The 17,526-nt window shown below is 42.5% G+C and overlaps 2 protein-coding genes across 3 annotated transcripts in view; both read left to right on the forward strand.

Moving 5' to 3' along the window:
- The first annotated feature begins 733 nt into the window (after positions 1–733).
- On the forward strand, positions 734–16,089 carry nfatc2ip (nuclear factor of activated T cells 2 interacting protein). 2 transcript variants are annotated; one of them, XM_078270123.1, is made up of 10 exons: positions 734–816; positions 5,413–5,511; positions 5,920–6,024; positions 6,751–6,811; positions 8,368–8,488; positions 9,694–9,768; positions 11,119–11,371; positions 12,768–12,912; positions 15,176–15,291; positions 15,695–16,089. In XM_078270123.1, the coding sequence occupies exons 1-10, from the start codon at positions 805–807 to the stop codon at positions 15,854–15,856; spliced, it is 1,149 nt and encodes a 382-aa protein (XP_078126249.1). In that variant the 5' UTR covers positions 734–804; the 3' UTR covers positions 15,857–16,089. The 2 variants fall into 2 exon arrangements, with proteins under 2 accessions (XP_078126249.1, XP_078126250.1); XM_078270124.1 differs by lacking the exon at positions 5,920–6,024.
- Positions 16,090–17,297: 1,208 nt separating this feature from the next.
- spns1 (SPNS lysolipid transporter 1, lysophospholipid) overlaps positions 17,298–17,526 on the forward strand; it is a 27,668-nt gene continuing 27,439 nt past the window's right edge. The window contains exon 1 of the mRNA XM_078269335.1: positions 17,298–17,526. This exon is cut by the window's right edge and continues 12 nt beyond it. The gene's annotated coding sequence lies outside the window, so the exon portion shown is untranslated.

Below are 17,526 nucleotides of genomic sequence, written 5' to 3' on the forward strand. Positions count from 1 at the left end.
TAAGTGTAAAACTATATAAGTTGGTGATGGTGTTCATACATGGTAGTGAAAATAAGCGTTATATGTATAACAAAAAAATAATAATAATAAAAAAACGTCAAAAACATTGAAAAAAATGTCAAAAAAAGTGTTGATTTTCACTGGGAGGTGATGCATGGTCAAACGGAAGACAACACAAGGGTTAAGAGTAATAGAGATGGAATTAAGTTATTTGTTTAGTTTAGTTTTTCTGCTCCAAACTCCAGTTCATTAGCTGGCGGTGATGAACCTATAACCTGGTTTACCAACCGCCGATAAAACCTAAAGAAGAAACATCTCGTCGCTCCTTCATTGGTGTTTAGTATTTTCCCATAGTACCTGAACGCAACACCTGACCGCGGAAAATCCTTCACAAGAAAACATACAAAACGCTCGTAGAGGAAAGAAAATATGCATCAACAGGTGAAATACACACGGCGTCAGTGTACAGGACAGATACAGAATCACATAAACAAAATAAAACACCCAAAAACAAACAAAAAATGGTGAATTAGTTAAAAAGTACACGTTAAGCAAAAAGGCTACAGAAAATAAAAACAATATTTAGGAGCAGCATACAAGGGGAGGTTTTTTTTTACTTTTTTCAGCGATGAAAAAACAAATTAAAATCGTTTATAAGCTATACAAAGGAAGGCTTATAATATATCCACTTACAGTACTACAATGGATGAAATCCGTCAATATAACATCCAATGGAAAATCTAATGACTCATTATCTCCCACAGTCCATGAAGGCAGCAGCAGCGCGCGGATAAAGAAACAATCATGGCTGACGCGGTGAGTGTTTGACACATCTGCTGCTGTTTATCTGTTTAAAACACTTAATGGGCGAATTGAGTCAAAAATAACGAGTGTAGCGTTGTTGTAATTAAATCCGCTACTAGAGGAACGTGAAGAGTTTCGGTGTGAAGCCACAGAAACGGATTAAACTACCTCTAAAGTGCACATTAGCATCATTGTAGTCGGAGGTTAGCTTACCGATACGCTCTTCAAAATAAAAGCCTGTAGTTAGCGTAGGCGAGTATTTTGTTTCTAGGATGGCGACGGCATGTCCCGCCCTACTCTGCCTCTGATTGGCTTACCCTGACATTCTACCCTAACTCTAACCAATCACACTCCTCTTTTTATTTTTTAAACGTAGTACGCATTAAAAATATGTAGAAAAAACGGTAATAGTTCACTTATTTTTAAGTAGATATTAAAAATATACTGAAATTTTAAAAAATATACACAAAACCTACAAGTAGAAAAATAAAAAAGAACATGCCAGGTCAGCAAAGAATAAAAAATAAATTAATAACAGAGCACAATCTTACAGTTTTAATGCCCTTTTTCTTGGTGAAGTAACATGAATGGTCTTATATAAAACATGTCGTTTTTTAACACATTTAGGTTTTACTTTTGACAGGACATTATAAGATTGATAAATGCTAATGCCTTATCCTAACCAATCCAACCAACGTAAGCAACGAGTGCCAGCCAATCAGAGGCGGCGGAGGGCGGGACCTGTCGCCCCAGACCTTCACCGTTCTAGCATACAAAATGTGTTTAGTTGGTCCGCTAGCTGCCGTGTTGGTTTCGTTTCTAGTTTCTACTAGTAAACCAGCATTTAACAACGTCAACCAGGCGTGGTACTTCACAACGTGTGTGTGGATGAAAGTATAACAAGATTAGCGCCGAATACCATTAAAAAAAACCCCGCTAAAAGTAACGTTAGTTTTGGTTATCACCATTAAAATGTACCGTTCAGATGCATTAGTAGTTCCACCTAAAGGTCGGTTATCTAGCTCAAACCAATGCTGTCTCTCACAACAACAACAACAACAACAACAACAAGATGTTTATTAAAGTTAATGATTATTTTGGAGCCTGTAGTTTGTTTTGCGTTTTACAGAATAGTGTTTCTAATATTTTGTCCACCCTGTTTATATGAAGACTTACAGTGCTCAGCATGAGCTTATGAAGCCATGCTAAAGGTGACTAAAAAGAGGAATAAAAAAACATCTTTAGGGAATTGATCTTAATGCCTTAATGAAAAAAATTAGGAAAAATCCAACCTTTAAGGACACCAATTATCTTTGTGAATGAATAATGTATCGTCAATAAATAAATGTTCTTCCTTAAAATACAGGGGGCATAAGTCAGTACACCCCTATGTTAGATTCCCATAGAGGCAGGCAGGCTTTTATTTTGAAAGGCCAGTCATTTCTCATTTTTTAAATTAAGGCATTAAGATCAATGTCAGTGTTTTCCTCTTCTATCTGATGTTTCTGGATTAATATTCCTGCTCCTTCATATACTGATAGTAGTTTACTTTATATTACTCACATTCTTTTTTTTGTCACATTAATGGTTAGAAATGAGGCTTTACACCAGTTGGTAATCCATGCACACACACACACACACACACACACACACACACACACTCTCACATATACATATACACACTCACTCACTCTCACACACACACACACACACACATATATACATACACACACACACTCTCACATACACACTCACTCACTCACTCACTCACTCACTCACTCACACACACATATATACATACACACATATACACACACACTCACTCACTCACTCACTCACTCAGAGACACTCTCACACACACACTCACTCTCACACTCTCACATATACATATACACACTCACACACTCACTCTCACACTCTCTACATATACATATACACACACACACACACACACACACTCTCACATATACATATACACACTCACTCACTCTCACACACACACACACACATATATACATACACACATATACATACATACACACACACACACACACACACACACACACACACACACACACTCTCACACTCTCACATATACATATACACACTCACTCACTCTCACACACACACACACATATATACATACACACATATACATACATACATACATATACACACACTCACACACACTTGACCTCAGTGCCAAATGTCAGCCTCCTATGGTGGAAACTGTGGCCACCAAAGCGTTGTGTAATCTTTGTGGACTGACTGACGGACAGAGCGAGCTATAGAGCTGCTGGTTGCAGCTAAAGATCTTCATTATTTAATCATTTAGAAATAGGGAAATTGATTGTGAGATGTCAAAAACACCCACTGAAAATGTATGTATAAATGTTTTTTGTTGGGGAAAGAGTCAACATGTGAATAACGTTAATAAACTGCAGCCACAACGTTATTAGATATCTAACCGTCGAACACCAGCCAATGAAAACGAGCCCTGAAGCACACTTCATAGTCCATTTATTAATTATTTAAAGTCTACATACACTACCGGTCAAAAGTTTGGGGTCACTTAGAAATGTCCATTTCACTCCATTACAGACAGAATACCAGCTGAGATCAGTTGCATTGTTTTTGTAATCAGGGCAGCAGTTTATTTATATATATATATAAACTGCTAACTTATTTTCGTAACAATCAAGTATCAAAAACTGAGGAGGACACGCTGTTGGATGCTGTCCTCCTCTCCTGCTGTCTCTCTCTCTCCCTGAGCCTGTCTCTCACTGGTTGAAGCCTGAAAACACTGTAAACAGATTAATACCATAACTACTCCACTGGTGGGACTGTTAGCTCTGGTCCAGACTGGTCCCTCCGGGTCAGGCTGCTCCTCATCCTCAACACGGGCCTTCTTCAGGCTCCGAAAATACTTTTCAATACTCATCTGGATTGAAGCAGCAAACATTCAGTGTCAGAGTAAAACAATGACATTATTTATAATGAGTTTATTTGATTGACAGCTGCTACATATCGTGTTCTGACCTCGACAACCCAACTGCATTTTACCGCTAACAGCGACTAGTTAACTTCCTAAAGCAGACGCCATCGCTTGTTGATAAGAGTCGGGTCGGTGATTGTGAATGTGTGATTAAAGGTGTTCACCAGGTAGATACCAACCTTTAGTGAACGTGTGAATTTGGCCAGCTGTCTTCTCTCCTTATGGAGACAGACGCTGTGTGCACGCTGGGCTCGGTGGTGTTTTAAGCCCCCAATGTCGCCTTCCAGGCAGCTAACCCTCACCTTAACACTAACATAACCATTGCTGCCCTGCCTGGAAGGAGACGTTGGGGGCTAAAACACCAAACACCGCACTGTGTGTGTGTGTGTGTGTGTGTGTGTGTGTGTGTGTGTGTGTGTGTGTGTGTGTGTGTGTGTGTGTGTGTGTCTGTGTCTGTGTGTGTCTGTGTGTGTCTGTGTGTGTGTGTGTGTGTGTGTGTGTGTGTGTGTGTGTGTGTGTGTGTGTGTGTGTGTCTGTGTGTGTGTGAGAGAGAAGCAGGGAACGAAAATGCAGAAGAACGTGTTTTAAATAGCGTTTAAAAAAAGAATAACTAAACGCAATGTGCTGCGGCCGGTGTTGATAGTGAGGAGCCGCCACACATTAGTCTATGTGTGGGAAACACTGGTTGCTGATAACGGGTAATGTAGATATTACATTAAAGATCAGCCACTTCTGTCTACAACAGTCGAGAACCCTTTTGTAATTACGTACATGATGTAATCTGAAAACTGCTGCCCTGATTTAAAAAAATCAATGCAACTGATCTCAGCTGCTATTCTGTCTGGAATGGACATTTCTAAGTGACCCCAAACTTTTGACCAGTAGTGTATGTTATGTGTAAAGCAGCTGACTTCTGTCTGTTCTGCAGGTGTCAGACAGCGAGAAGCACACACCATAGTCCATGTATTATATATACACTTTACATCATTAACACATGGACTACACTACTAGTCCATGTGTTAATGATGTAAAGTGTATATACACTACCGGTCCATGTATTAATGATGTAAAGTGTATATAGACTTTACATCATTAACCCATGAGCGGTAGTGTATATACACTACTAGTCCATGTGTTAATGATGTAAAGTGTATATACACTACCGGTCCATGTATTAATGATGTAAAGTGTATATACACTTTACATCATTAACACATGGACTACACTACTAGTCCATGTGTTAATGATGTAAAGTGTATATACACTACTAGTCCATGTGTTAATGATGTAAAGTGTATCTACACTACTAGTCCATGTATTAATGATGTAAAGTGTATCTACACTTTGCATCATTAACACATGGGACTGACAGTGTATCTACACTACTAGTCCACGTGTTAATGATGTAAAGTGTATATACACTACTAGTCCATGTGTTAATGATGTAAAGTGTATATACACTACCGGTCCATGTGTTAATGATGTAAAGTGTATATACACTACCGGTCCATGTGTTAATGATGTAAAGTGTATATACACTACTAGTCCATGTGTTAATGATGTAAAGTGTATATATGTCATGTGAAAGCAGCTGACCTGTGTCTGTTCTGCAGGTGTCTGACAGCGAGAAGCAGGCAGCGAAGCCGGCACCCAAACGCAGACGCATCCTCGACCCTTCAGCCATCGTCTCTGTTCCCGTTTACTCAAACAAGGTAAACGGCCGGCGGACGCCAGAACAGTCTGGAGATGTTGGTTTGACACTGACAACAACAGTTTGTTATGATATATACTTGACGTCTAAATAGGGCTGCTCGATTACGGGAAAAATATAATCACGATAATTTCACACGATTACTCGTTGACTTCTGGAAAGATGTTGCAGTTATTGAACTTAAAAACACACAGTGGATACAAGTAAATAAATCAACAGTAAAAAAACACAACTGTGAACTTTGCCTTCATACTTTCCCTATTTAAACTTATTTCATTCAGAACAAGAGAAATAAGAGTTTACTTGCAAAATGTAATGAGCTAAATATTTGTTTTTCTGGATTATTCTGTTTTTGTGATCATTTGGAGCCAAAATCATAATCACGATTACATTTTGATTAATTGCACAGCCCTATCCCTTAAGACAGTGCTTCCCAACCTGGGGTCCGGGGACCCCTCAGGGGGCGGCAAAGATCACAGAGGGGGCACAAGTCTTCATCTGGTTAGAGGTTGAGGTAAAAAAATCTATTTGCACATGTTAAAGAAATGATGATAATACACTAGAATATATAATGTATACAAAAGTCTGAATGAAAACTATATATTTTTGTTCTTAACATTGTAGGCAGGCTACTTAGTAGGTCAAACCTCCGGGACCTCTTAACCTGGGACCCTGCTGTCATCAGGTCAGCTGCTAGCTGCTAGCTGCTGTCATCGGGTTAGCTGCTAGCTGCTGTCATCGGGTCAGCTGCTAGCTGCTGTCATCGGGTCAGCTGCTAGCTGCTAGCTGCTGTCATCGGGTCAGCTGCTAGCTGCTATCAGATCGGGTCAGCTGCTAGCTGCTGTCATCGGGTCAGCTGCTAGCTGCTAGCTGCTGTCATCGGGTCAGCTGCTAGCTGCTGTCATCAGATCAGGTCAGCTGCTAGCTGCTGTCATCAGGTCAGCTGCTAGCTGCTAGCTGCTGTCATCAGGTCAGCTGCTAGCTGCTAGCATCCTCGTTTGTCCTGCCGCCACAGCATCACTATTTTATGAATGAAACATGGCGGAGAAACGTAAAAGTGCTGATAACTGCTCTGTATCAAAACAGAAAGTAAGGCTCTATATCTTCGGTTTCGGGGGGGGCCAAGGAGAAAGGTTGGGAACCACTGCCTTAAGATATCAAAGCGATATTGTTTGTGATGGTATATATTTGGTGTCTGAATGTATCTGTCCATAAGTGCTGCTGTGTCCTCTGTGTTCAGGTGAGCAGCAGTCTGCAGCTGAAGCCAACGGCAGAAATGTTCGCTGGAAAAGAAAACTCAGGTAAGAAACTGAGGTGCGTTAGCCTGACGATGACGTTGAGGTCGTGCTCTAGTTTGAGTTGTAGTTCTGTAATGGCGGCGGAGAAAGATGCAAGCGAAGCCATTCGGTCCGTTGTGGCAACGCTGCTGAATATCCAGACGTGGGGTTCACACGGGGTTCGGGAACAGTTTGATTTTCCAGCTCGCTCCGTTCGTGGTGAAGGAGTTGCTCAAGGTGCCCCATTTGTAAGGAACAGGCATTTGTGGGATGAGCAGCAGCGCTGAGTATGTGGGTTGCGCCCATGAACAATTTGCCAAATCTTAAAAAATAAGATTTATTGCCAAAAAGCATTGTTACCACAGAGAAATAATCTACCAAACTACTTTTTGTGCTAAGTTTATGTAGTGTAGCTTGAATATAGAGGGGGCAGTCATTCCTCTGGAGTCAGCCAGGATGGTCAGGCTTGGAGGTTACTAAAGTATGACAATAGAGATTCCCACTGAGAGGAATTTGTTCCTCTTATTGTGATTTAAAGTGCCCATATTATGAAAAAAACACTTTTTCTGGGATTTGGGGAGTTATTTTGTGTCTCTGGTGCTTCCACACGCATACAAACTTTGAAAAAAAATCCCACCATGCTGTTTTGAGTGAGATACGGTTCCTGAATGTGTCCTGTCTTCAGTCTCTGGGTCAGCTGGTCAAAATCGGCACAGCTTCAGCTGGCTAACCGCAACGGTTAGCTCGTAGTGTTAGCATGCTAACGCTAATGCTAACGCTAGCATGCTACCTCGTTCTCAATAGCAAAGCACTGCTACAACACACACCAGTTCACCATAATCTACAAAAGAACTACTTCCATGTGCGCCCTCATTTAGAAGAAGTCTCCCAGCTAATCCTGCCTTGTAACTGACTGACGGTGGAGAAACAGCCTTTCTTTTACTGTCTATGGAGCTAGCTAGCTGACATGATCTACATCTGAGCTACTGAGCATGTGCCAGAGCAATCAAAGATAGTACAGAAGAAGAAAAGAGGTCTCACTCTGTAGCTAAAACAGAGACCAGCTGAAAAGAGGATCTGCAGCAGTGAGAGAGAGCTGTGCAGTACAACAACAATATGGTGTTTTTTGAAAATTAAACCATGTAAACCTGTTCTGGTACAACCTTAAAATACAGTTATGAACCTGAAAATGAGCAGAATATGGGCGCTTTAATCTTCTCCAAATGTAAAAACAGCATTACATCCTAATGCCATTGTGCTGCAGTAGGTGGGGTGCTTGATTCCCAGTGCCTACGTGCCAGTAAATTGCATTTATTTTTATTTAAAAACGTAACATTTTCTTGAGGGAGGAACCCCTAAACCCACCCGCGAAATATGTGCACCTGAGTCTTCCACAAACCTCAGGAACACACTGGATTATGGTCTGTCAGTGCATCGATGCAGAATCCTCCACTCCTGCACCGCGATGCATCAATGCAATGATTGATTTAACACCCCTAGTGTCCATTTTTATTCCCGTGTTAAAAACTCAGAACGCGTTAAACTCAGCAGCAGATTTAATTGTTTGTGTCTCTGAACAGACGACGTTGCAGACGACAGTTTGTGGTCGCCGTTCTCGTCTCCGAAGCGGAGTGCAGCCGTGGTCGTCGGCCTCAGCGACTCTGAGGACGAAGCAGAACACGTGGAGAAGAAAACAGAACCGTAAGTAGTTAGAAAAATGGGTTTTAAAATCTGTTAATCTACATTTAAACGTTGCCTTCACAACAGCAAAATTCAGTGAATTCACATCATTCTGCACAGATCTTCTCCTGGGGCCTCATGTATAAACGTTGCATACGCTGGTTTTCACGGACACTTTGGGATGTCTAAAAAGTTAACATCTCCCCAGGAACAAACGCTGTCGGGGGGTAAACTCATGTGATGCGTAGTTGATCCCGTGGATGATTTGTAGGCTGTTAAGTGAACAAGGTGTACCTGGTCCACCAAACACTGGGCCGTCTTCACTGTCTTCATTCTGCACATATTTCTGTTGCTGTAGTCCTGTTTACTATTTCATTATTTCATCATGCGTGGCAGCAGATCACCTGCCGTGGAGACGCTGGTCTCACTAACCTCTCCTCCTCTGAGTCGGGTCTCCCTCACGCTGGACTCAGTCTCACTGAGCCTACTAACACTTAGAAAATAAATGGCATTACATCAGTGAGTTCAAACTGCTGATTGTGTGTAATGCGGACTGACACTGAGATGCATGTTGTTCTGTAACTGGTGTGATGCTGCCACTATTCTCTTGATTTCCACTTTGACACAGACTTTATTTATTTATTTATTCCTGCCATGGTTTGGTGCATTCACTGCCCGGTCACCATTTGCCACTCTGGACATTTTCTTTTATTGCTCATCCAAGATGACAAACCTCCAAACAGAACGTTTGTTCTTGTCTCCACCCCCGTGATCAGCACCTCAACCTCACAGTCGGTGAAACGTTTTTTTCCCGTCTGCAGCGGGATAACCCGTTGTGATTGGACAAAGAATGACGTTGGGGGCGTATTTATAATAATTTCCATCTTAATTTACGGGAGGAGGCAAGGCGGGGTCGGTGGCTCGTTCATGTGTGCTCAAGTTCACGTTGATTGATTGTTGATTGTATGTTGTTGATATGTTGATTGATGTATAAAGGAAAGCTGCAGGACCTGGCGTACGCCCGGTTTTATACATGTGAACATTTCTGTGCGTAGGTACTTTTCAAGTTTTGGCCGTACGCCATCTTCTGGTATGAAAGCTGCGCAGCCTTTTATACATGAGGCCCCCGGAGATTTTCACTCCTTCTTTCAGGGGTGTTGTCATAATTAGCAGTTAAACCTTTAAGATTAGTTTAACATGAATTCATTTTCTCACCTTTGTTTCAGAGCAGCCATGCGCTGCCCGTCTCCTCCGCAGAGTCCGGTCCAGAAACAGTCCAGACAGGCTCAACGGAAGATCAGGTGAGTCTGGATCCTTCGCTCGGTTGCAGTTTTTACCGAATAAATAGATTAGATTCAACTTTATTGTCATTGTCTGTCTGTCTGTCAAGTGCAATGTGATATACACGTATAGACAGGTGGAGCATAGACAGGACAAGACATATAGTGCAGTGTTATAAGAGCAGAATAAATGTGGCTATGTAACATGAACAATGTATGAACAACATGTACAGAAATGTGCAATGTAGTAGCAGAGACATCATACTAGTAGTAAGAATAATATAGATATATGCAGTATATTAACAGAATATATAATAAGAAAACAGAATAAATATGGATATTCTGAATGAACCATATAGACAGATATGTGCAGTATGTACAGTGTGGTAACAAGTACATATAGAAGTTATGATAATATTAATGATTGTATTTAGTGTGGAACTCCTTGGATAATGATTTAAAGGGTAATATCAATCTATTTTATATCTATAGTCTATATGTTTGTTTTTGTTAGATTTTGAAGATTATTTTTTGGGCATTTTAGTACTTTATTGACAGGACAGCTGAAGACATGACAGGGGAGAGAGAGGGGGAATGACCTGCAGGAAAGGGCCGCAGGTCGGAGTCAAACCCGGGCCCGCTGCGTTGAGGAGTACACCTCTATATATGGGCGCCAGCTCTACCAGCTGAGCTACCTGGGCGCCCTGTCTGTTTGTTGTCTCATCTGAGAAATGGGGGGCCTGTAAAATAAGATTTTTTTGGCTTCACCCAGCTCCTTTCTGATCGTGGATATGTAACGTAATATAGCAGATCGTTTATGTTTGGATTATAAGATGTGTCTGTTTCCATGAGTGGAATAAACAGTCAGTCCTCCAGAAACACGAGGAGTTATTCTGGGATGGTTTTGGGCTAAAATCCTTGATTATGCGGCACGTTTTCTTAAAAATGTGATGGAATATGCGGGATATTTATGCGATGAAATTGCGGGAATTTGCTAAAATGTTTGTGTCATCGTGGCTTCATCGCGGGGTTTGCAGCTTTTTGATGATGTCGCGTAATTACATCACTTCATAACGTTCCCATGGCAACAGGGGAAACGGCTGCTCTTGTGTGAAGTGAACGCAACATTTTTCATCTTTCTGATAAGATATTTGGGACTTTATGCAACGAAAATGAAATCATGCAAGCCCCGCATATTTTGCGTGGAAATCGGCAAGTTATGCGGCGAAAATGATCACATGATCACATTTTTCTGGAGGGACTGAACAACAATATGAATGTGAACTTCTATAAACAGCACAATTCATGGAACTCAAAGGGGTTTAACAACCAAACTACAGAAAAGCTTGTGTGTGTGTTTGTCGTTGTCAGCGAGATTGACAGGAAGCTCCGGGCGGTGAACTACCTCCTGTCTCCCGAACCTCAGGACAGAAGCTCCAGAAGCTGCAACGACGACGTCATCATCATGAGCCCTAACGACGACAGCGTCATGAACCCTAACGACGACGTCATCATCGTGAACCCCGACTCGGGGCTCCAGGGTTCTCCGTACAGCTCGTTGGTCCGGGAGATTCCCCTCAAGATCCGCTGCCGAACGGACGTCCACAAGATCCAGGTTCAGTCGGTACGTACGCAGAGACCACGCTCTAAAAAACACTGTCCAGATACATGCAGTAGTAGACGACGAGTACGTAGACATGCACACCAATATTACACTATTATTTAGGCTACATTTACACCGCTACGTTTGGGTTTTAAGCGTTAAGTTTTGAGCCCAAAGTGGAGGCAGCGTGGAGACTCTCTAGGGCTGTCAATCGATAAAAAATGTAATCTAATTAATTACGTACTCCTGTGATTAATTAATCGCAAACATAATTTTTGCCGGTGCCTCAAGGGTGCCTGAAACGGGAAAAAAAGAGAACTAAACAACATCTGGTGACATTAAAGAACGGCTTGTTTATTGCTAAGGCCATATGGTCAACATGGTTACATGGTTAAATGATTTAATAATAATGTATAACAATAACAATGACTTATTTCACTAGTAAACTGCTGTTGAACCATCAGATGGTAAAGGACATTTACAATAACTTCAAATGCACCACGAGGCTGTAGTTTACCAGTTTCATTGAACGCACCGTCTGTGTTGTTTCTCCAACAGCAGCTGCAGATTGTTACATCCCGGTGTTGAATCCTCTACAGTAAAACACAGTCACACTTTACACCGTTTAGTGTTAGCTGTCAGCATTTAACCCTGTTTAATCCAGCTACTAGCTAGTGGTAGGCTAACGTTAGCTGCTGTTGAGTATAGTGTTAACTAGCTAGCGGTAGGCTAACGTTAGCTGCTGTTGAGTATAGCGTTAACTAGCTAGCGGTAGGCTAACATTAGCTGCTGTCGAGTATAGCGTTAACTAGCTAGCGGTAGGCTAACGTTAGCTGCTGTTGAGTATAGTGTTAACTAGCTAGTGGTAGGCTAACATTAGCTGCTGTTGAGTATAGCGTTAACTAGCTAGCGGTAGGCTAACGTTAGCTGCTGTTGAGTATAGTGTTAACTAGCTAGTGGTAGGCTAACATTAGCTGCTGTCGAGTATAGTGTTAACTAGCGTCACGTGCAGCGTTGTTTCTGTTGCCTGTAACGTCTGTTTCAGAACATCTGAGAGGAGCGCAGACATTTCAGTGGCACCGAAACGAGGCGGCCTGGTAGATACCGGTCGTTAAGGCACCTGTGCCGTATTGGCACCAGATTTCGGTACCTAACCCTATTCAGGAAGAAGATGTTTATGAGTAAATGTTCCAATCAATGATCCAGGCAGAACATTCTCGTCTCCTCCTTCATTTTACAGTCCAATGGTGCTAGAACGGCTCCGGCTCAAACCTCAATATGGAATGGATTCATCTGCCTTATTTGTTTTTTTGACAGCCCTAGTATGGACTCATCTAACTCTGGGGGATACGGGGAATAAGACAAAGTCCCGATAAGTCGGCGTGTTCCTTTAACAAGTGGTTTTCTGTGTTTGTAGTCGACGCCGTTGAATGAAGTGGTGACCCAGCTGTCCGTCATCCTTAGCGTTCCTCCTCCTCGCCTGCTGCTGTTGAGGGAGGACGTGGAGCTTCCAACGCACTCCACCGTCGGCGAGCTCGGCCTCGGCATCGCTGACATCATCGGTGGGTCACGTGACGTACACACACACACTAGTTCTTCCCTTCACTAGAAAATTGTTCTCATCACGATGCTTGAAGAGAGAGCGTGAAGGTTGGTTCTTAATCCCAGAAACAAACCCTTCTTATCAAGGTTTTTGTGGAGCTTTCAGTCACATGTCATGGCCTTCCTCAGCAGATGGAGTCTGCTCAGTCTTCATTGAAATGGTTTAGTCGTTATCACGCAACCAAAGTGTGATGTGTTTATATCATTTGAAAAAATGTAAATGGATTTAAAACCTGTCTAAACTTTGAGACACCCGTCTGTGATTATCAACATAGGTTCCTCTAATATTAGTCAAAATCATTCATCATTTCAAAATTAGGTATAATTTCAGTCGCCCAGGTGGTTGGTAGAGCAGGCGCCCATATATAGAGGTTTACTCCTCAACGCAGCGGCCGCGGGTTCGACTCTGACCTGTGGCCCTTCGCTGCAGGTCATTCCCCCCCCTCTCTCTCCCCTTTCAGGTCTTCAGCTGTCCTGTCAGCCCAAGAAAATAATCAAAAACAAATGTTATTTATGAGATGTTTGTGCTTTAAAAAAGGGACAAAAACGTCAGAAAATGAGTCAAAAATATAAAAAAAAAACTGTAAAAAAATAAAATAAAAAAGAAGTGTTAGTTTTGACCCAGAAGAAAGTAAAGGTCAACCAGAAGACAACACGAGGGTTAGGTAGACATTATGATACGATGTTTTACATTCTTAAAACAATGAAAATGACAAGAGAGAAGCTTCTGAATTCTGACTGTTTCAGCTTGTTGTTATAATAATAATAATAATAATAATAATAATGTGTTAATGTAATGTCTAATGTAAAATGTGTCAAAGCAAACCCAATTGCGTGCATGTATTCTCTGATTGAGTCACACAGAGAGGCAGTTTGTTCCTTCCACCATCAGAGGGCACCAAATCATTGTCCTACAACATCACTCAGCTGCAGCTCTGTGATTGGTGGTTTCATGTAGTGCTCTACGCAGACTGAATATGTCATTATCTAGGCCGGTTTGGTCAGCAATCCTACAACTAACCCTTAGACTGGCTACACACTGGCTGCGTGGCGTGAGCGTGTCAGCTACGTGGCGTGAGCGTTTGTATTTCGGCTCCCATGTTAACAGGTTAGAGCGTGCACGCTGCCTACGTAACACGCACGTATCAGGCGCGGCTCGAGGAGCACCGAAAACGCATGAATGCTAGAAATAGAACCGACGCCTATTATTCACGCGAGCGTGTTGGAAGTGTTTCCAGACAACATAGAATAGGAAAGATGTTTAAATGTCATTTAGACACTAATACATTTAATAAATGACATGTTGATGTTTGAAAGTCTCGAGGTTTTGATATAATGCAGATATAAATGTCATTTAAAAATGAATAATTATTGATTTTCTAATATGTCACCTGTCACCAGAAGGAAATATTCTGGAGCCTATTTCACCGTCAATCCTGCTGACGTTGTCTTTGCTGTAATCAGCTCAGAATATATTTATGTTTATGGGAAACAGCGCTTTAGACACCTTTCTGGTGTGGAAAGACGTAGAAAACGCCACGCTCACGCCACCATTGAACTGTTAAGTCATTACTTTTAGTTGCCTGTGTAAACTTCTTAAAGGTCCAACGTGTGGGAATTTCTCCCATCTAGCGTAGTACTACCACAGTCTGATCTGATCACATTCATACTGGAAGCTGCCCAGTACTACCACAGTCTGATCTGATCACATTCATACTGGAAGCTGCCCAGTACTACCACAGTCTGATCTGCTGCCACTGAGCAGGTTGGGGTCAAGGGACTTGCTCAAGGGCACCTCAGTGGCTGCTCTTTCACTTTCCCCTCCCAGATTTTATCCTGCCGGTCTGGGGATTGAACCGGCAAACCCAAGCTCTCTTCTTTAACCTCTGGGCGGATTTGGATGTGTGAAACATCCAAATCAAATACACTTAATACCTTTTTATTAGATTACATTACATGTCATTACAATTGCTATATATGTCAGAGGTTGCACGCCTCTGGAGCAACTAGAGGTTAAGTGCCTTGCTCATGGATACATTGGTTGATGTATCGCAGTGGGAATCAAACCCAGGTCTCCCATAACGAAGGCATGTATATCATCCACTGCGCCATCACCAGCCCTAGATAGTAGTCTTCACTACATACATATATGAATCTAGACACACCTAAATGTAAACTGCAACCTGATTGGTTGGCGGTAACTGACTGTAGTTTGTTGTGCAGAGTGCGTGGTGATGGCGGCAGAGGACCAGAGGGAAGACAGCAGCAGCAGCAGCAGGATGACTGTGAGGCTGCAGAGCAAAGACAGAGACTCCTCTCAGGAGTTCTCTCTGCACAGAGTTCGTACCTCTTCTCCTCCTTTACTCCGTTTGGTTTTAGCATCAAGACACCATCCAACCATGTAACTGTGTGTGTGTGTGTGTGTGTGTTTCTGTGTGTGTCTCTGTGTGTGTCTCTGTGTGTGTGTGTGTGTGTGTGTGTGTGTGTGTGTCTCTGTGTGTGTGTGTGTGTGTCTTTGTGTGTGTGTGTGTGTGTGTGTGCTCTGTGTGTCTGTCTCTCTCTGTGTCGGTCTCTCTCTGTGTGTCTGTCTCTCTCTGTGTGTCGGTCTCTCTCTCTGGTGTGTGTGTGTGTGTGTGTGTGCTGTGTGTGTGTGTCTCTGTGTGTGTGTTTCTGTGTGTGTCTCTGTGTGTGTCTCTGTGTGTGTGTGTGTGTGTGTGTGTGTGTGTGTGTGTGTCTTATCAGGACGCCCCGCTGAGCTCCGTCTTCTCCCAGTACCTGTCCCGGATGTCCCCCAGCTCTCAGAAGAAGGTCCGTTTCCACTTTGACGGCTGCAAAGTGACTCCCGGCCAGACGCCTGCTCAGCTCGACATGGAGGACGGAGACATCATCGAAGTTTGGATTTAGGTCCGTTTGACAGCATCCATTATTCTAGAAGACCTTTGCTACTTTGTTTGTAAAAAGTCACTTTATTTGTAAATGTTGAAAATACAAAAATAATCAAATTAAATGTTTAGAAACTATTTTTTTAAACATACACAAGCCCTTAAATCAATGTACTATTGTAAACTTATTTAAATGTTTTTGTGACCTTTTTTACTGTTGTGAGAAATAATAAAGAGTAGAAATGACTGAGGTAATATTAAGGGCCAATTTATGCTGTGTTAAATCTAACACACACACACACACACACACACACTCCATGTACACACACACACACACACTCCACGCACACTCCACGTACACACACACTCACACACACACTCCACGTACACACACACTCCACGTACACACACACTCCACGTACACATACACTCACACACTCACACACACTCCACGTACACACACACACTCCACGTACACATACACTCACACGTACACACACACACACACACTCCACGTACACACACACTCACACACACACTCCACGTACACACACACACACTCCACATACACTCACACGTACACACACACACACACACTCCACGCACACACACACACACACACACACACACACTCCACATACACTCACACGTTCACACACACACTCCACGTACACACACACTCACACGTACACACACACACACACTCCACGTACACATACACTCACACGTACACATACACTCACACACACTCCACGTACACATACACTCACACACTCACACACACTCCACGTACTCACACACACACTCCACGTACACACACACTCCCACACACTCCATGTACACACACACAGACACACACTCCACGTACACAAAGTTCCTTTGGTCCCCCCATCATCACATACCCTTCACCATACCCCCCCCCATCATCACATACCCTTCACCATACCCCCCCCCATCATCACATACCCTTCATCATACCCCCCCCCATCATCACATACCCTTCACAGGATATCAGGATCATAGTATCCTGGATCCATGAAATAACTGGCCTTTCAAAATAAAAGTCTGCCTGCCTCTATGGGAATCTAACATAGGGGTGGACTGACTTATGCCTCCTGTACTTTAAGGAAGAACATTTATTTATTTACGATACATTATTCATTCACAAAGATAATTGGGGTCCTTAAAGGTTGGATTTTTCCTAATTTTTTTAATTAAGGCATTAAGATCAATTTCCTAAAGATGCTTTTTTTATTCCTCTTTTTAGTCACCTTTAGCATGGCTTCATAAGCTCATGAGCTGTATTATAATGACTCAGGATTTTAGTTTTTCATCACATTGGCGGAACTGGGCTTCTGCACTTTCAACATAAGCCATGGATGTATCATGTGATTATATTACCATAAACATCTGCTGATCGGATAATCAATATTTTCATGTGACTTGCAGTCTGAGTCATGTGAGCTGCGGACCGGAAGTTTGGTCAGATCCAACATGGCGGCGGTGCAGAATGGTCGTCTCTGAGGTGTCCTGAAGTAAACCGTTTTATTTAAACGTTATCACAGCAAACGCTGTTCACGGGGAAAGTTCTGATCGCAAACGCATCAATATGGGCTCTGAATAAGATTCACGGCTCTGTGTGACGAAGACGATATTTGGAGCGGCGGCAAGAAGAGGAAGCGCGAGCCCTGA

Source organism: Sander vitreus, chromosome 15 (assembly GCF_031162955.1).
Source record: "Sander vitreus isolate 19-12246 chromosome 15, sanVit1, whole genome shotgun sequence".
In the NCBI taxonomy this organism is placed as follows: domain Eukaryota; kingdom Metazoa; phylum Chordata; class Actinopteri; order Perciformes; family Percidae; genus Sander; species Sander vitreus.

Bases quoted from the DNA above. Each gene is read 5' to 3' on its own strand.
- nfatc2ip (XM_078270123.1), top strand. The intron at 5,512-5,919 runs GTAAACGGCCGG...TTAATTGCACAG, and splicing joins TTCCCGTTTACTCAAACAAG to CCCTATCCCTTAAGACAGTG. The intron at 6,025-6,750 runs GTAAAAAAATCT...CTCTGTGTTCAG, and splicing joins TCATCTGGTTAGAGGTTGAG to GTGAGCAGCAGTCTGCAGCT.